Source organism: Ostrinia nubilalis, chromosome 12 (genome assembly GCF_963855985.1).
Source record: "Ostrinia nubilalis chromosome 12, ilOstNubi1.1, whole genome shotgun sequence".
In the NCBI taxonomy this organism is placed as follows: Eukaryota; Metazoa; Arthropoda; class Insecta; order Lepidoptera; family Crambidae; genus Ostrinia; species Ostrinia nubilalis.
The window spans coordinates 7734042-7755396 of NC_087099.1; the positions used below are offsets into that span (position 1 = coordinate 7734042).

The 21355-nt window shown below is 36.5% G+C and overlaps 1 protein-coding gene across 9 annotated transcripts in view; it reads right to left on the reverse strand.

Moving 5' to 3' along the window:
• The window catches only part of LOC135076878 (uncharacterized), a 92921-nt gene that overhangs the window by 12042 nt on the left and 59524 nt on the right, over positions 1–21355 (reverse strand). For 6 of the 9 annotated variants that reach the window (XM_063971365.1, XM_063971364.1, XM_063971360.1 and 3 more), the window contains 3 exons: positions 4029–4188; positions 3263–3509; positions 1913–2059 (listed from right to left, as the gene is read on the reverse strand). In XM_063971365.1, the coding sequence (XP_063827435.1) occupies positions 1913–2059; positions 3263–3509; positions 4029–4188 (554 nt within the window). Of the gene's footprint in view, positions 1–237; positions 599–1912; positions 2060–3262; positions 3510–4028; positions 4189–21355 lie in introns of those variants that run through there. The other 3 variants (XM_063971361.1, XM_063971366.1, XM_063971368.1) reach the window with 3 other exon arrangements.

Genomic DNA, 21355 nt, shown 5'->3' on the forward strand with positions numbered 1-21355 from the left:
ATTATGGTAGATAAATTATAAAATTGAGAATGTAAAGTGTAATTGCAGAGTTTTATTGAAACCCGTTGAGAAATTTCAAACATGAGTTGCATGTGCGTGCTTAAGATGAATAAACGTTTCAAGCCGATGGTCATAATAATATTATTGATAACTTTATTAGACGTAGCACCCTGCAATAACAACGTCAACTCAAGGATTAATGGTAGGTATTTATATTAATGTACTCGCGTGACTCACTGAGTAATATCCATTATAAGAGTCCCAATCGTACTCGGTCACACCCATTTTTAATTCTTTCAGTTTATTTTCACTGTCTCCTAGAACCACTAAATCAATCACCAGCTCGTCCCGCACTGTGGCATCGCGCCATTTCACTGGTAGTGATTCAATATTGTAACCGTAGGGTCCACAATTATTATCTAACGCACACACAACTATCGATTAGGTCCGTGGAATGGTCACTTTTACTGGAAAAGGAACACGTGATTGAACGCATCGCAAGAGTTTACACTGCACAGCACTCCCGCGAGCCCTGGACGCGACTGGGGCAGCGGGCGTATTAATTTTAATATTAGCCACTGCATGCTATCCTCAAACTATACAATAAATCGCAATTCTCATACTACGACGACCTACCTATCCGTCAGGAGTCTATAGCACGACTGTTATCAAAGCGCAGTACGCCGGTACTACAGTTTAGTCATAAAGGGGCTTTGAATGTTTCGCCAATTAGCATTAAAACTGATGAGGGAATAATGAATGATGAGTGTGCTAATAACCGCCAAGGTTGGGCGAGGCGTTGTGCATTTGTAAATTTTACAGGCCCTTGTGAATTAAGAACTTGACGCCCCAGAATTTACGATTAGCGCGTTCGCAGTTTGAGAATTTATGACCGGCAGGATAGACTTCATTGGTAACTCTGTAACGCACACATGGTGGCAATATGTGCGCGGCCTCACATACGGTTAATTAAATATAGCGCACGCACACAAGGGCATGCTGAGAGGAGGGAATGACTGTATGGCCGGGGGAATAACGAGCATATTGAAACTGATTGACGCAATTCAGTGTGGACGAACGCACACATTGAAAATGGTCCTATTTTATCTTTACTATTGGTACATCCCGTGGGAGCAAAGTACTTGGTCTTTCGATGTAGGAAGCGTAGTTGTGAATGCGAGCCAGGCGCCCTGCTTTCTATGTGATGTGCATGTGTGGGGTTGGGTCCTCATGAGACTGAATAACAGTTAATTGAGGTAACGTGACGGCCATTGGCGTACAAATCAAAATCATTTAAGTACGAGAATATTCTTTGATGAACACGTTATAACTGCTCTAAGAGTTTCAAAATGCAGCCTTTTTTACTTAGAGACTTTAGTTATACTTATGTAGGCACATTTCATTTGAGATGTAATATTTTCGCCAATATCATTAAAGATGGCTTTCACCTCATTATCAAAGTACCTAAATTAGGTACTAATTTTACAACGCGAGTAATTAATTAAGTTTTTTATTAAATGTTTATAAATATCAAGCATAAAAATAATAGTTTGTTTTTGTTTCAATTAAAATAATATCTCGTATTTTCAAATGTCTATAAAACTCAAGAAAAGATTTTTGTTGGATAGTTAAGCGGGTTTGTAAGTAGCGACATCTGGCGTGATCTATCGTAAGCACTTTAGAAGTTATAACGGCTACAGACTAGATGGCGCTAATAGAGTATACCCATGCTATTACACCCGCAATAATCATAGCGAATTTCTATTTTATGTCATCCAATAAAGAAAATTGGGCCTTATTTATCAGCGTATTGTGTATCTATAGCGTTTGAACTGAACGTGCTGATAGCTGCAGCGGTGATCTAATGAGTGTTTTGTTTATGAAATGAAACATTTAACAGCTTCTGGCGAACCTGAAAGCTACTGTCGATACTGATACTGCTGTCGAACCGAAATCTTTCCATGAGCGAGCTTGAGATGCTGGCAAACATCTCGCCCCGGGGGTTACTCTGCAATACACCACACAAATGACCCTCATCCACCGACTCATTACTAAACAACTGAAAATAAACATACATACAATAAAAATAAAGAAACAAATACAAAAAATATAATGTTAGTTGCCAACACCATAATAAAATGGGATATTTTAATGAAACGATCTACAAAGGCAGCCAAGAATGTCAAACGCGTCGGGTGAAGGTTGGATTTCATTAGCGTGAAATTAAGCAAAATAAGGTGACATCTCGCAATGAGTTTAATTTTTCTTACATTCCCTTGCTGATGATGGGAAGTTTTAAAATAGTAGGTAAATATACTCTTTAAATCTGTATACCTACTCAAAGAATAGCAAAGGCAAAATGTAATCAGTATTAAGACGAGTAACAACATCATAACAATAATTACATACATATTTATTCATTATTATTATTGAGATAAATTTTATGCTAATGCAACACTTCTCAATATGTACAAAACGTTTCATAGAAATGACATTTCATCAGATATTATCGATCATGGTGTTCTATGATTCGAAGAAATGGCTACTGCGGTGAAATTGACGACTTCACAGCACCATAACAGGAATGAAACTGATTACATTACAAAACGAAAGTTGATGCTCCGGTGGCTACCAGCCTCGCCGAATGAAATCCGACCCTTGGGACTTGATTGGAAATAAAGGTGTAAAACAGATAAATAAGTACAAGATAATCGATAAGAAAACATAACATTAATTAAGATCTTGTCCTTTTGTAACAAGGCTGATCCAATTTTGAACATACTACCTAATAAGACTGCATTTATTTTGTAAGTTGCATATTTATCAATCCTTGATCTGTGAGACCCAATTTTGCAAGATCCATATATTGCATGTAGTTAACTCATTTAATGACATAATTTGGTTTTGTATTAACATATTAATATTACTTCGGCTACCCTGAATAATTGATATCATCATCAAGCATTTCCGTATACTTTATATTTTATCTCGGTTCAGCTGAATTGGGATTGCATTTCGTTTTAGACTACATCCTAATCTTGAGTACCTACAGCATAGGCCTTTGACAATGCTGTTGCATCACAATATCATCATCCTAGAACTTGCCATACGTTTCTGTCGAAGCACTAGTAGGCCCCAAAAGATAAGGAGACTTGAAAAGAGCCCTTTTAGAGTAAGTACCAATATTGGTCAAAATTTAAAAAAATACTTCATTTTCATATTTACGGGGTCTACGTGTAACGTGAGTACGTGACCAACTCACATCATGCGTTCTGTCGTCAATGATGGCGTCGTGAGGCAGGTTGGCGGTCATCAGCAGTGCGTGTATGTCTTCGGTCTTGAAGCTCTCCATGTCAGCCTCCGCAAGGTTCGCGTCTAGGTCCCGCGCGATGTCGTTGTACCGCGAGGTGAACTCGAAGCGCGAGGCCAGGTCGCTTATGCCCTTGTACGATGCTGACACGGAGGATAGGACTGAGGTGTGGTGACACGAGCCGTCTCTGAAGATTGGGCTGGAAGAGAGAGAGAAAACAATAAGTTACATAATATAAAAAATCATATTATAGTAGATTTATTCAAAGGAAACTTCCCAGGGTTATTAAGGTTGAAGCAAATCTATCAAACATACTACAAAATTTGAAGTCGTTAGGAAGACCACATGTTTTAAATATCTGAGGTTTTCTGCTGAAAGGAGTCCTGCAGGGACCTTACACCTTGTAACATAAAAAAGGCTATTTTCACAGCTCTACAACAGCTTTCTCTATTACCAGCTCGGGATAAAATTATAATCGGCTAGTAATGAGAGTAAGTGGTGTAAGCAACTGTAGGCAGTTGTCAGTGCGAATTATTTAGGCTAAAATTGTTTTCGATGAAACGTTCTTCCTAGGAAAACCTCGGTATTACCTAAAACTAAATAGATGCGGAAAATCTGTTGAGGAAAGTCTGAACCTTTGGTCAGCAGTTACTTCTTTGACTAGACAGACTAAACTAACGAGTCTAGCTTAACTAACTGATGATGATGATGAACTTACTTATAGTCAAGGAACCAGAGATAGCCGGAGTTGTCGCAGTGCGCATCCAAGTCATCGTGCGCGGAGTGCTGACTGCCGGTGAGGCTGGTGTTGCTATTGCAGTCCTCGTCTGCGGCAACCCCGGGGCTCGCCGCCTTCAGCCCCAGCCGTGGCGGTGGCCCTGGAAACGAGACACATGCACTGTTAAAATACAGTTAAGGAGGAACTTAACATCAGGTGCGATTGTGGTCAAATACCTGCCTTGTTATGCATAAAAAAAAACTGCAGCATTAGCAAAAGGTCTGCGACATGAGAGACATTGTTAAAATAGCCCTTATTTATATACAGTTAAGAAGGACGAACTGCAGCATTAGGAAAAGTCTGTGACATGAGAGACAGACATTGTTCAAAATAGACCATATTCGTATACCTACAGCTAAAGAGGACGAACTGCAGCATTAGCAAAAGTCACATGATAGAGAGACACTATTCAAAATAGACTATATTCATATTCATATTATACAGAGAGACAGACACCGTTTAAAATGGATCAACTACTTGGTACATCTTCAAATACAATGAAGGATGAAGAGACAAAAACCGTTCAATGAGCCCATTTTCAAATGCCGTTAAGGAGGACGACTTCAGCAAAACTTAATTCTTTGTAGCATCAATGCCTTAGGTACGATGGTACAAAATACTGTATCTACAGTGACTTATTTTGATTATTGAAAATAAATCTATCTGATGTCTCACAAAAATCAAAGTCATCGGGACTAAAGTAAAGAGTACAAAGTTTGATTTGTATAGGTAGTCGTTACTTCGTGCATTGGCATTGTTCTTTACTCGTATAAAATTATGCGACGTTCAAGCAACACAGGAAATTAGAATTTATAATAAACAAAAATGGCAGCGTATTATTTTTGATGTCCAATGCAAATTTTTAATTAAATTCATAATCAGTTCTTTTATAAATTCAATAAGGAAATGTTTTAATACTCTATAAGTTGAGTTTGCGAGTTATCTTAAACGCATCGATGACGCGATAATCTTTGAAGGTATCGGTGAATCATGATTGTTGTAGCAAGTGGTACAAATCGCTGTTAAAAGTGGGTGGATAATTTTATGGTGGTTTATTGAGGATAAAAGTGGATAATAGAACACTCGAGTACCTACTATAAATAACCGTCTCCCGTTGGCGCCACATCGCGGCGTCAAGACCGAGGTATTGAAGTAAGGCTTATACTACACTATTATGTGGCTGATTTAGATCTTAGTTATCTAGATGCTTTTAACAGAACTTTAGAAACATGTACTGGGATTCTAACACAAGCGCAGGTCTATAATTACCCTTTCTAAAACCCATTAACATGGCTCCGGGCGAACATGACTGATTTGAGTTTTCGACACATCGTAACTAAAGCTAAAGGTCAAAGTGGCTCAAACAGGGCATACCTGACCTTCAACTAAACCATGTTTCAGGTAAAAATAGTTTTTGCATGCTTCGATCCCAAAAGGTTGATGGATAGGTAGGTAGTTCCCACGCTACGTACCTACATTCGTTCTACATTATCGTAACTGGTTATTTTTTGCCCTCAGTCAACGTACGATAGGTAACACCAATCGATGATAGATCGATAAAGGCCAGCAAAAACCAGATTGTTATTTGTGATGTGCTTGAAACCTAAGGCGTAGTGGTAGCTGTTTATTCTACTGAGCTCCCCGTGGGCGGGCCGGCTCAGACCGCTTGCCTTGTAGGGAATGTTGTGCGCATCCAGAAACAAACAAGGAAAACTGAGCAATATTAGCTTTGTAGTTGAAAGCATTTTTATTGTAAAGTCACCACTATTACAATCACATAAGATGCCAGTGTTTACGTTAATATGCCATCGTGTACCAGAGAAGGTCAGGATCAGGAATAATATCGATACCTCTGGGCTCAAAGGTCGTAAAGGACAAAGTACGACTTTTCAGGAGAAGCAAAAAACGATTTTTTATTTTTTTATTCGACAATAACTTTTTTGTTTTTTGAGCTATTAAAATATGACCTAAGAAGAAAGTGCTTAGAATTCACAGCATTTTCCGAGGAAGTATTGAAAAACTGGACTAGGGCAGTATTTACCGAGATAGATTTCCTTTACGCCCTCAAAATTACAATAAAAAGACCTTTACGCCCCGCAAATATTCGTCCTAGGCAAGTTGCTCAGGGCGTAAGTCTATTTTTATTTTACAAAACTATAAAACCAAGGTAATAAAGGACAATTTACATAATTTTATAGGTTTTCATAGGTCGTAACGGAACACCCAGGTAAGGTATTATGCAAGGGAAAATTGATAATTTAGCTTAAATATTTATTGTTTTATGGTATTTGATATGTAATATACCATTTCTTCACATATTTTTAATGAATTATGGTATTTTTTTATGAAATAAAATGATTTTTCGTGGCTTCAAAATGTCTTGCACACAATTTATGAAACTATTATTTAAGCAAGCAAAAGTTTTGATATCTTCGAACTAGAAGATACCATTTCCGATATAAGAGCGAATTTAGAAAATAAATATTATGACGTTTTTAAATAAATTATTATGAAGTAATGTCTACTTTATACGAAAAGCCGAAACCAATTTAATTTTACTTAATCATTATTATTTTTTCGAAAAACTACAAATGGCGGACTTAATTCCTTAGGGCAGTCTGTCAATTAGTTGACCTTATGATACTGCAGATAGGATAGAATTATTAAGGACAAACGAAAACCAAACTATAATTATTCTAAATAGATTAAACATTGTTATTCATAATAGCTTGAAATTATGTCATTGTACTTGGTACAAAAGTAGAAAGGTTAGGTAAGTAAGATTACAAATAGCAAGTTTTTCATTCCAGTAAAGTACATCCACTTAATTTGCTCTTACATAATACAGTTTTTAAAAGCCAATTATTTTTAATATAAAAATATAACTTCGAAAAAAAGTGCATTCACGCTTTTTAGTAAGTCTCAACTGACACTATACATATTTTCCCATGTTAAGCGTAAATATTTTTCCTACTAGTTATACTTTATTAGCTGATCCAAATAACTTTAGAAACTATACTTATTTATTATAATTGTTACAGTCAAAACTCAAAAGAACGTTAGTCAAAATTACTAGGAAATCATTAAAAATAAATGTAAAGCGTAGCATTTGTGTGATTTATGCATACATACACTCGAAAAAACATAACCCTTCTTCTGCAGTCGGGTATTAATGACACCTTATGGTACTACAGTAAGGTGACTTCTTTTTCTCATCTAGCTTTTTCATTTTTCAAATTTGTATGATGACTATCCTAACTTAATTAGGTAATACGTTATGTTATTTTATAACATGTTTTCATTTTGTTAGATCATCTTTTAATTATCTTTTACCTGATAAATACCTAGTTTTGTCAAATATGAGAAATAATAAAAACCATCATTACTTTACCCGATGTGGATAGATGTCATCATTTTTTAATGTACAAATCACATAAACGTTACACGCTAAAATAGTTTTATTACATATTTTTGACGATTTTTTAGTTCTTTCGTTTGTTCTAAACGCACATACTTAAATACAATAAGAAACGTCTATAAAATTTACCTACTCAGTTGTTTTAATATCCTCTCTTTGTAGATTTTAAAAATATTTGTTTAGATAATCTAAGGGCGTAAAGGACAAATTATTTAGATTTTGGTATGAAAATTTGGGTTGTATAGGACAAAAGATTATACTACATGTACATTATACGCCCAAAAAATTGTGTTTACTTGTTCTTTACTACCATGCTAACTGTACTAAAAAATCAAATGGTATTTACACCCCAATTTTCACGATGAATTCTGTTTAGCTTATCAAATATGATGGGTCGTAAAGGCACTTTTTTTGAGAATTTCGACAAACTAAATATACAGATCGATAGAGAATTAAATTCTGAGTACAACTGTATAAAAAACTCGTTTTCGGTATTTTGTCCTTTACGACCTTTGAGCCCAGAGGTATCGATATGTTCTTAGAATAGCTGCCGTATATAGGTGGGGCGGTTTTTGTTCTTTACTCGTATCTTTTATCACAACAATTTAGATACCTAGATGCATATTTGAGGACAAAACAGCAAATAATTATGCCTTGTGCTAAGGAAATTTAATGGGGTCAATCATCGTCACGGTTTGTGCAGATGGCTCTACATTTTTTTGCAAAATTACTCCTAAAACAACTACATAATATGGAGCCCCAATTTGTTATGTTGGTGTGCGGTCGTCATACGTATCTAGCTTCTGATACCTGTCCTTATAATATTATACTTGTATATTACTTATTATAGCTGCTTAATTTAGGCTAACGTCAACGATCGACTTAGGTTTTTGTATCACTTTGAAAAACTGTTAAAGTGAAAGGACACAAAGACTGCCCTTCGCAAGTCTCTTAAAGACATGGCGGTCAAAACAAAAGAATCTCTACATAATTTAAGCAATTGAGTAATTGACTCTTTAGAATTATTTAAAAAAAATGCGGTTTTTTGCAATTGTGGTCTTACGAAACGTCAATAGTCTGTGCATGACCATAATGTGACGCGGTTTAGATTGAATTGAACTCCTGCGCGGGGCCGGCAGACTAATCATGACGCAAATACAGACAGCAGCACGTCAAGGTAAACACTGTGGGCTCTTAATCACTTGTAATACAGGCGAGTTTGCAACAGAAATATTGTAGTCGGATGTGTCATCTGTACATCTGACTCATACGAGAAGCTTTGGACGGGGCGTTCGATTGTTTTTGTTACTGTTACATTAATTCATAACCCGTCCTTAGTGAATCACCTTAAGACCAGTGATTCTCCTAATAGATATTGTTTTATTTAGATGGAACGGTTTGTATGAATCTTATATTAGTTTTAGAAGAGATCAATAAACATTAATCCAGAACGTGAAAAGAACATTATCGCTGTCAGTTTGTTTTGACTCGTATTCGTAGTTAGAAGAAATATTGCAAGTTTTAAATTTTTACTGTACTTACCAATAGAAATCACGCTGAGTACAAATGCACAAATTCTTTTACTACAAAAAACACAGTTCTCTATATCTCTCAGATCCTTCAAACCATTTTGATCCTATGTTTTGATCCTATAATATTTAGATATTAAATTCTAACTCATTTGACGGGTGTTCGGTAAACTGCATCAACCATGATGCCATATTAAGAGTGTTCTGCTTTATTTGTTTTAGATATTACAAATGACGATGCTCCGATTTCTCCATGAAACCATAAACCAACGCGTGGTTTTGCAAGGTGAACTCTAAGCGACGCATCTGCGGTCAAAACGTTATGTGGAAGAATGTGGACCGGTGGGTGTAGCATGGGCGGACTCGGCATGGTGTGGGTTATAAAAATTATGTATAGATGTCTCTTCCAGTTGGTCTAACAGGTCCATGAAACTACGAGTATACTTAGGGCATCGGCATCGGCAGAGTAATTCGAATGTATTAGTTTGCTGGGATTAGCCTCACAAGAATTACTGCTACTGCTATGTTTTGTTTTAGATATACATACATACTAATTTTAGTCCTCAATGTGTGTCAATGTGCACTGTACCTCTTGATAACGCATAACATTATAGATAAGATTGAGAGATTTCCAGTGATATTATTTATATAATAGTAGGCACTTGTAGGCAAAGCTATGAAACATTATTAAGCTCATTAAGACATTAAGGTGTTGCCGATGCAAAATAACACATTAACGTCGTTAATAAATTAATTTAATTAATTCTTACTTGGTTTAATTATAGCAATTATGATAACGATGGTAAAATATTAAGCGGTGTTTGTGGGTGGTGAGTCCACATTTCTTCAATGAATGAACTCATATTGCAGGAATCTTAACTACCGCACTGCATTCGATGTTAAACAGGATTCATCTTGTTCGGGATTATGATAATATCTGCTGAGGTCCGATTCGTCTCGCGTCTCGGTTTTATTCATGAGAAATTATACCTGGACGACGTGGCGATTAGAGATAGAGTCATTTTATGCTTAATCAGATTTTAAACAGCCCTGAATTGAACCTTGATTTATATTGATTTGATGTTTTATCACAAAAATAGAAGTTAGGATAGTGTTCTAAGCACACCCAAGTAGAAACTCCAAATTACATTTCCAATTTAACGGTAAAACTCTTTCCAAATTTCGTGGAATGCATTCCGTTAGAAGGCGTTCCATTATGTGGTCGTTGTTTTGATAATACCCGTCCAATCGCTGGCTTTGGGCCAACTTTCGGACATTTCGGATATTCATGTCGCTTTATTATCCGAATCTGTGCTCGTTTTATTTTGTAATGAGGCGCACCGCCGAGAAAAATGCGTTAATGTTCGTATTAACCGTGTTCATCATTTGTGGGTCTTTAACTGATGTCTGTTCAAGTTGATAGTCATTACTCTACATTTTAATAAATAGAACCGTAGCTATTCTCATGATAATCTACCATATTTTGAGATTGTATTCTAGTGTTTATTTTCAACATAGTGTAAAAGCAACAGAAGCTTAACCCTAAGCAGCAAGACTCAAAATAAAACAAAATGGAATCTACAATTAACAAACAGGATTTTGCAGTGTTTTTGCAACTCCCAAGGCACCGGAGAACTGCCCGTGAGATCGGCAAATTGGCAGTGAGCTGCAAATGGAGGTCGTTTAGACCTCTACCACGAGACTGTAGCCTGCTTATTCATTCCTAAAGCGCCGAACAAAAACCCATCGTTGACGATAATATCCCATTCACTCAACTTTCGTGGTAGCGGTGTTAAAGTTGCGAACGCGGTATTGCATTTGTCTAATTAAAATATTGCATTATTCTACAATTGTTGAAGGTTCTGACTATTCCTTTGGTTAAAATGATGCAATAGTTAATAGTTAACTGACTGGCGATACCCAATTGAGTTGATGAAAGGTGAAATATAATCGTACTAGATTTTAACCTCGATATTTGAGGCAACAATGACATATAGTGCGGTTCAAGTTCTTTCTGTTTGTCAAGAGCAGATAACGGAAATGACATTTCGGCCACTTGCCTGTTCTACTTACCGCCGTAAAAAATGAAGTGACCTAGATAACAACCTGTCCCGAAGCTACGACGCGATCCATCCTCGTGGTGAATTCGATCAATTGACTTCACAAAATTATTCAATTATTTGTTGACCTTCGTGCTCTTTGATGTTGTTTACGGAAATTCTGAGGAATCCATTGTTCAATTTTTGAATTATCGAAATCAGTTGCGGTTTCTTTGCGATCAAGCTTTTATTATCTTAGGTACATTTCTGAGTTTTATGATTTGTTTGAAGAAATAATCAAAAGTTGTTTGTCCATGCTTATTTGACAAGACCCCAACTACTGTTGACAATTCCCATTGTAAGCCCACTAATTAGAAAGTATGATGTGGTCCATGTCCTGGTGTTGTCATAACTAACAACAAATATAAGCACTAAGAGGACGTGAGAATGGTAACATGAGCCGATACGGTACGTTACGACCTTTCACCTCGTAGTCCTAAATCCTAATACGGCGCGGCGCCGGCGCACGGAGAAATGTTATTCGGACAATCCCTTGCTTCCGAGAAACTATTGCTTAAGTAAATAAAATCTAGACAAAGTAGACCTCATATTAATTTCTTCCTCTTTCAAGCCATAAGAAGTAACAGAGACAGATTGAGTCAGATCCTTCGAACACGTTAGCAGAGTAAGGTCTAATAGGAGTGCTAAGTGTAGCACATTGCTAAGCATCAAATGACGCTATTGTACAAACCGATAAGAGACTAATGACTTGTTGAATCATCGATGTTACCTATGATGAATAAGGTATTCTGAGAATGTCAATATAGCGAGCTGTCATAAATATTTTACATAAACCTACGAGTAAAATCTAAACCATTACTATTATATTCCAGTAGTTGAAGAAACTTTTCAGTTTTTATGTTAAAGTTTGTAAAGAATTGAACCATAAATATTTAGTTTAATGACTTAATTTTAATATGACAGTATCCCCTCTAGTGTCGTATAAAAATAAGCTTATTACGGCATTCTATAAAATCCGACACCTCAACCAGTAAGAAGATTACTGACCTGACTTATACGATCGGTCATAACAAAAACTTGAATGATGGAACTTGTACCCATAAAATAAAGCAATAAATCGGATTAAATACACCATTTTAGAATATTTCCTAAGCTTACATTAACCTTTCCCTTTAGAATTAACGAACAAGGGCCAGTGTAAATGATAATCTGGGTTTTAAGGCGATATTAAAACATATTTGACTAGGTCGACACCTGAGTGCCCGCAGGGATTTAAGGGCTTTCCAGATTAAATATCGTCGTATAAAACATAAATTTAACCAGGAATATTTCCCTAGAGACTAGCCAGATGAAGTTTCAGTTTTAATAGGTACAGCCGTAGACATTTCAATACCGAAAATAGCTTAGACTAATTACAATTAAGCGGATGTCGTAAAAGGGACAAATATGCGAACATCAACCCCAGTCCCCAACCCGTCTAGCCAGCGTAGGTAGTGTAGGCCAAATCCTCCATTTGCCTGTAGTCATTTAGAAAGGGTCATGCTCTTGCCCCGTTACCCATCAATCCCCAAGCGGTCGCATATGACCGCGTAACAATTGATTATCTATTGTGTCTCGATTCGCGGGGCCTGAAGGGAATGACCTGATGATGATATCACAACTAGGTATATACAGCTTTATGTGCCATCGTTGGTACGTTAATCTAAACATAAACGTATCGCCAAATCTATAAATGAATAATAAGTTTATTAAAAGTATAGAATTAAGAGATTAAGAATAATACAAATAATTAACCTACATAGACTAAAATTAAATATTTACAAATATTTACAAATAAAAAATATGTCCCAAATCGCTGTCCAAACAACGCGACATGGTGCCCAGAATGCTGGCTGCATTTCCGCGCTGAATGGCCAAACTGATTCGTTGGCCAAGAAATGCGCCAGCTCTTCTATCACCTGTACAGTCAATCAGCCGCTTGGCTAATTCCCTGTACAGGCGATGAGCACTTGGTCCCCACGGACCTAGCGTCTCGACCCCAAATGGCTCAAACATGTAGGTACTACTAAGACCTACATATTTGCGTCGCTTGAGGGATTCCGCTGATGCAGCGGCAGTACCAGCCCCAGACGAGGTTTGCGGAAGATGAGACGGTGCCAGTGTGTCTACGCAGGTTGCATCCCACACTAGTGGCCGTCCCACCTTCCATGGAACCAAAGTCATACCATCAGGTCTCTTACCATCACTTCGAACCAGGCCATTTGGTTCAAGAATGGCCGGTACGGAAGCGCTAGAAAGAGACCTGCGTATGATGTCATTGAGGCTGGCGTGACGGGAAAATCTCCCGGCACTTCTGCTGCATGACAGTCCGTGATGACCAAGGGAGTCAACCATGTCACCGCAGGGACAGCGATGGGGGACAATGCATGGTGCCCCCAAACGGAGCGAGACTGCTAAATTAAAAGTGGTATTATCCAAATCTATAAACGGATTTATTACTAACACATTCAGAAGGGTAGGAATATGTGCCTAATAAGGGACGGCGACAGTTTTATACTCGTGACTCACGAAAGTAAGCAGCGAAACCAAAGAGGCTACAATAAAAGAAGCTTAAGGCGCCGGGTAATTTCGCCTCACCCCACAACATGGTTCAGTGCTAAATGGAGAAAAAAAAACTCATTATATAAATAGTTCCACTCCTCGGCCTGTGCATGACCAATTCTCTAATTTTATAACCAGTCAGGTACCTTCCCACACGAGCGTTATTTGAAATAGATCACATGGTAATTGGCGAGTGCGATGTCTTGAACAACAAATAACTCGGTCTATTTGATTTAATAATGATATTGGCTGGATAATCATTCATTATTTAGGCAAGTGCAATCAATCTTGGCCGGTGAAATTCAAACAATCATGCTTGCCGCGTGGGATAGTGACTTTGACTACGGTAATACTGTTGCATCAGTAATATTACGAGTATTCTTGATTCGACTTTAATTTGGATGTTACGTTTTTTTTATTAAAGGTTTATTTAAGTATGTCTTGCGTTCGTGAGAAATAGATAGTCTTTTGTAACCAATTACTGTACACCATTTTGTTTGCAAAATAGAGCTATTTGAACTTCATAAAGATGTCACAGCGCTTGGCTTGATATTGATGGTCGTTACCGTACTTTTCTATTGCTCTATCTACAGGGTGGAAACGATAAGTGATCTCACTTGATTATTTCTAAACTATACAAGATATCCAAAAACTGGTTACTGATCCTGAAAGTGCTTCACGAGTTCTATCCAACGGTACCAATAATAGGTTACAAAATAAATTGGATCTATCTGAAAATTAATTGTTTCCAGCGTCCATACATTTAGTAAAAGCGCATAATATTAAAAACTATTCAAGATATCCAAAAACTGGTTACTGATCCTGAAAGTGCTCCACGAGCTCTATCCAACGATACCAATAATAAGTTATAAAATAAACTGGATCGAAGATTCAATGTTTCTAGTTTCCATACATTTACTACTGCCACAGTCATGGCACTCATGTCTTGATAATATTATAGCAAGTAAAGCCTAAAACCAATGTTTTCCATGAATAATTTTAAATAAAAATGCAATTTACGAGTTAATTTTAAGTGTTTATGATTTAAAATAAAAAAATAACACTTCTTATGTTGTGTGGCTGGCATAGTGGCATACATTTAGTATGGAGGCTGAAAACATTGAATTTTCGGATAGATCCAGTTAATTCTGTAACCTATTACTGATATCGTTTGAAAGAGCTCGTGAAGCACTTTCAGGATCAGTAATCAGTTTTTCGATATCTTGTATAGTTTAGAAATAATCGAATGAGATCACTTATCGTTTCCACCCTGTATATCTATATATATAAAAGAAAGTCGTGTTAGTTACTCCACTTATAACTCAAGAACGGCTGAACCGATTTAGCTGAAAATTGTCATGGAGGTAGTTTAGAGCCAGGAGAAGGACATAGGATACTTTTTATCCCGTTCGAAATTAAAAAAAAGTCTGCTTATTTATTGCCATTAAGGCGGAACAAAGTTCGCCGGGTCAGCTAGTTTCAGATAAAGATTACTTATTCAATCTGATTTAATTTATGCCATTTACTTCTATAAAGGGCGGTGTACATGATTTGGTTCACAAAAGCACGAATCTTTTGCACCAAAAGCGTAATAAATTTTCATTTTAAAAGTATCGAGTAATTATACCCTGGGAGGTTTTATAGCGTACAGTATAATATCTTAGGACTTCCTACGCAAAAACAGCACAACGACCGTTTGAGGCCGAGCCAACCTTGAAACCAACTTATTTGCAGCAGGTGAACCGATAGCTGTGTAACACTACAAGTACACCTTGAGTAATTATTAACTTAAAATTATCTCTCATAACATTATAAACATTTTTTATCTTAACTTTCTTCAATCTAAACAACTTGGTAAAATCGAATTGCCTATTTTTTCAAGTTGGTTAAAGTTTTAAGATGCGATTCTTCGATTCGATTAATTTCTTTGTTTACGCCGCTACTCTCTTCCAGGAATGAAAATATTTACGTTACTTTTATGATGTTTATTGGTACTTATAGAGAGGTGAGAATATTACCGACTTCTAGCGAAAGTTGTTTAGTTTAACACTAACGTAGTTAATGGATCTTAATCAATCTAAATATCCGGTTCCTATTTACTCCCATCTAATGTTATGTACAAAACGAGCATTTTATGTAATCTAACACTTTCTAAAAATATTAGTTTGTAAATGAATAATCACTAGGTGGACCGACGATCTGGTGAAGGTCACGGGAAGAACCTGGATGCGAGCAGCGCAGAACCGGTCGTTATGGAAATCCTTAGGGGAGGCTTTTTTGTCCAGCAGTGGACGTCATTTGGCTGAATCGTACGAACGAAATTAATAGTAAAATCTATGATTGGTTTCTACTTACTGATGTAAATAAGTTAACAATATACCGACAAAGATACCCGGATTTGAATGTCATAGTAGAACAAGGTAGGCGTGATGAACATAACTTATGATGACTTAAACACTGTTGACTGTGGAACAAATACCTAACTTCTTAGTTAAGATCAGCAATTCATATGATTTGTAGGTAGTCAGATTCAGTCGACGGCTATCAAGCTAATTATTGTGGTGATTTTACAATGTAAATAGGTACGAATTGGCAACAAAAATATCTGAAATGCTTTTGGATATGACTAGGTCATCGCAATATTACACTCATTTGTAGTTAATAAGATGCGTAGTTTTTACTTTTAACTCTATGTCTTATTGCTCGTACTTTAAACAAAAGAGACTAAACCGACAGCTAAATCTTGATATCTCATTAATTCCAAAACCCACATTATTGGTTCCAGGCATTGGAACTTATTTAGGCTAAATTGGACTTTAATTTGTACAAAAAACGTAATTCAATCTGCATGACTCCGCGGCCTCGTATCCACCGAGGAGTGACGGCCTGTCAAACTGAACCACAGACGAAGCACATCCAGCTCAACACTCTAGGGTCTTATGTACTTGTAATAAGAGCGACTTTGCAACAAAAAACTAAGTGTGATGTGCTGTCGATTGATCAAAATAATAAATGACATCGGCGTTCTTGTTGTGATCAAAGATGGCTTAACTGACACAGGTAACTTGTCACGAAGAATATGAGCCAAAAATAATGCCAATCATCACGATCAAACGCAAAAAGCTTGAATGGAAAAATAGGCAGGAAAACAGGGTCCGTGGCCGAGTCCCCCAGTTTTCGACGCACCCGTGGTCGACGCCCCCGGTCAGTTAAATTCGATTTGAAGCAATTTTTAATCAAATGTACAGTCAGGCACAAAAATGTTTATAAACGAATAAATATTTATTAGGCCAGTAGAATTAAACACAAAAATGAATCTAATGAAATGCAAAATAATTACTACAAAAGTTTTTTGTTTCTTACTACTGCTGGTTTTGGGTTAAAATTTTGCTCCCAGATTGCATAAATAGCGTCAAACATGCATAGTTTAGTATAATAATTGGCTTGTAAAACTTTTTTCGTTGACTGTACTTAGTGCAAAAGCCGAAAAAAATATGATATTAAATTTATTTAAATCGGGGGCGTCCACCACGGGTGCGTCAAATACTGGGGGACTCGGCCACGGAACCGGAAAACAGACATTTACTACCTTTTAAACTGGTACGTCATATTATTTTTAAGTCAAGTGGCGTATCTGCCTTTGACTGCTTTTACTTAGGTAGTAATTTCATAAGTATTCACTTAATTTAAATTACAGCCATGAACTCGTTATTACATACATGATGTGACACTAAGTTCTTTATGTACAATTACATTCACATAGCTGTGTATAAAATAAAGAAGAAATAGGTTTATGTAGGTGTACATAATATGTATAGTCTAGTTTCAAGCCACACTTTCAGCAGTTACGTGAGCGACACAAAGAGAAGCTGACTTAGCAATCGGGGGCTAATCTGCAGCATGTACAGGTGCCAAATACATAAACACATGTCGTAGTTCTTACTGCATTGACATAAGGTTGGAAACTGTATGCTAACAAATCGCACGACCTCGCGTGTGCCGCTTGCCGCAGACGTCGGCCAATTTATGCTGCACAAACGGCGACTTCCTTCTGTAAAGGAACCGTGGTCTCTGTGCAATTCTTTTGGTACTCTTTGGCTTTTAAAGTTATATGTAAAGTCGATTATACGTTACTGTTGAAAATAACCTGTATTACAACAAGATACCTAACCCACTGTGTCTCTTGATGAGCCTTAATCCGTACATGACCAATGTTTTTGATGTAAACGACACTAAACATGAAACCTTGCTATTTTAGTATTCATCCATTTGAAATTCCTTTGCTTCTTCCGTAGGGAGAGGAGACAAACATGAGAGTTAAAGTTATAAGACAGCAATCGTAAAAAAAATTCAGTGCATAATTTCCAGCACTTTTGGAGTTCATAATGTTCTTAGTAGTAGAAATAGTTTAGTAATAAAATGTTTAGAAACTAAAATCATTTTTGTCAACAAAATATTCTAATTAAAATACGATAAAAGTAGCACAAAGAAATAATTATTAATAGCTACATTTTTTTAGCTCTTTTAAAGTCTTCAATACTGGGTATGCAATGCATGAGTGGATGTATGTTTAGCATCACGGAATATTTAATCGTAGAAATTAAGTAGGTAAGTATGCGCTATTTTTGAAAGCGAGAATGTGCATGAAATCGTCTACTTAACTTATTAATTGGCCCATTTATTGTCCTAAAACAGTGGTAGAGTTAATACTGGGACTTAATACTGGGAAAGTGCTTTTTAAAATCTACTTGCATAAATAAATGAGTTTTATGAGTTTTATTGCTTTACGAAGTTAACTGAATTTATTTTTTGAGCTAGTTAATCAACCTAGTTAACCGCAAAGCTGCAAAGAAATCTGATAAAGGGTATGTTAAAAGCCGTGTTGTTCCAATAAAGCCATGTCAGCCATCATTAAGTTACACTGTAAATTAGTTTAAAAGAAGAATGGAACTCGAAAATTTTAATAAATACTGTTTCATTTGGCTGAAACAAACGGACGAACCGTTTGTTTCAGCCAAATGAAATCCACTGCTGGACAAAGGCCTCCTCCAAGGATTTCCATAATAACCAGTCCTGCGCTATCCGCATCCTGGTATTTCCCGCGACCTTCGCCAGATCGTGTGAACTGTAATAAAGTATTTTATTTTGTTACTTTGTCCTACAAACTGAAACAAATGAAGTTCGCGCAAGCGAAGTGACGAGCACTTATTAAATGCAAATCACGGATTCACAAGCGCGTTTGATTCGATTACATTAGGGAAATCGAGTCAATGTTCTGGTCGGCTGTGATGCATCGATTATACTGCTAATGCACGCCGCACCTTCGCCGGAATACAAAAGGGCTATCTGTATGGTTTCATTATAACCCCTCGATAACAACTAAACATTATTCTCTTATAACTATAGCCGCAAAGGCGAAAATCGATTAATGATTTTTGCTCTACATTTTAAACGCATGTTTTATTGTCCACAATACAAAGATCAAATTGCAGTAACCCAGTGCATCGAAATTGTGTTGAACAGAACATTATGATTCACGTTGTCTGGTAATGATACGGCACATTCTATTGTTTTGTTTTAACCGAGTGATGTAGTTTTAAATGCAAATCGATATTTGAACTGCTTAAATAAATTAATATAGCCACCCAAGTTGAACTTTAGGGTTAAGGAATAAAACTTCATTTCACAGATTTATAGCACAAAAGGCAATCAGGCATAATAAGGCCTACTTGTTCATCGGGCAAAGCAGAAAATTGAGTTGTATTCAGCGTTAGAATAAAATGAAATTTCTAAAAACCACGCTACAGTATGAACACTCACATTTTAGAACAATGAATACTAACTCTTATGGGTAATTTTCATAATCAGCAGACATTTCAGAGTCTATTGTTTAGTTTTTTAGAAACATCCTCATTAGCGTCAGCGAAGTGATATCTATCGCAAAGTTTCTCAAATATTATAATGGAAACAATGACGAGATGGGACTGAAAGCTGAGAATATTTTATCAATAAACCTCGTATGCATGCGAGGTGAGGTATACGAGGTGCGAGGTGTTCTTGCAATCGACCGCATGTGTGTCAGTCGTTGCATATCAACTATCAGTATTTGTAACAATTTCAAGTAGCGAACACATTACGTGAACAATTTCTTTGAACTGTTTGAGTTTTTGGATACAGCTTCTAGACATGCCGCATTGCGAACTTTTCAAAACTTTGTTACACCGAAATGTAGAGTTAGAGATCCGAATACATAAACAAGCAAAATATTCACAAACTTGAAACAAAATTGCATTCAAGAGAATGATGGCTATCTTAACATGTTGATAGTGCATTCATTACATTTCATAAGAGTGTGAGCTGAGGGAATTGTATTTCTATTTTTTAAGAGCAGTGAAAGAGTTACTTAGATAGGATCTATTTTAGAAACTACAAATTAATTAAGGTAACTCATAAATATCCAACTCTGATATCATAATATTTAATATAGATATTCATCGTTGCAATTAGAGCTTGTACTGTCCGAAGTATTTGCACTTGAACGTGACTCAGAGTTGAAACTTGGCAACACCTTATGTTTACTAATGTCTAGCTAGAAGGCAAACCCAAATTTCTTAGTAATGATTCGATAACTGAACAATATCGTACAAAGTAAATTGGCACTTGGATTTATTGTTTTAGTCATTAAAAGTCTAAAAAACATTTCAACGACGCGCTCTGATTGTTGCTTTTAACGGAATTATTGTGGTATTTTGTTTTACTTTATTAGCTTGGAAAAAGTAGTTATATTCTGTTTGCTCTATATTTTTGTTTCTAGCATGTCCCACGGTTATGCACACAAGATAATCCAAACAATGAACTGACAAATATGTTGGTATATCCCGCGCCAGACGGAAAATAAATGAAGCTGATGTGAATAAGGGATAACCGACTACATTGTCCTAAAGTTCATTTAAAGTCATTATTAATTAGTGGGTAGTTTGATACATAAGTATTACTTAATTTTTCGTTAGTTTATCATGACGTTTACGATGCATTTTCATGTTCTCTTCAAAATCCTGCATACTTGAAAATAAAGTTGAGTCATTTTAAGTGATGAACTTGACATTTACATAAAAATGATGTTCGTAAATATTGATTACGTATCATCATGAATCACTCATACAATAACATTATTATTTTCTAGGATGAGTAAAACGGATAGACAATTGTAATTAATTCAGTAATCATACCATCTCAATCAATCAAAGAAATGAAACTCTAATCGTCTGTCTTCCCTACTTTTATATCCTGGATGCCAATAACACTAGTATTACTGAGGCAGCGTGCTCTGTCTTAGACTGTCACTAATCTTTAAGGTCAAACGCACAGTTCCAAGTAAAAAGTAGGCGTTATAAAAGCTCGTCAAAAATCACGAACTTCCTTAAAAGTAGATGGATCTTGCACGACAGCAGTACAGTCAGCACATCAGACTGTTTATTTTAGTTGTAAAATAGTACTTATTGTAAACGCATAAGGTGCAGCTGTTCGACGCCATGCAGAGACTGCGCCCGCGCCGTCCTTGAATGCGCTGGCGCCGTGCCGCCGGTATATTTAGCGTTGCAACACCAACTGGCGATTTATAGTTGCAAATCACTGCAAAGGGCTGATAGCCTGATTGAT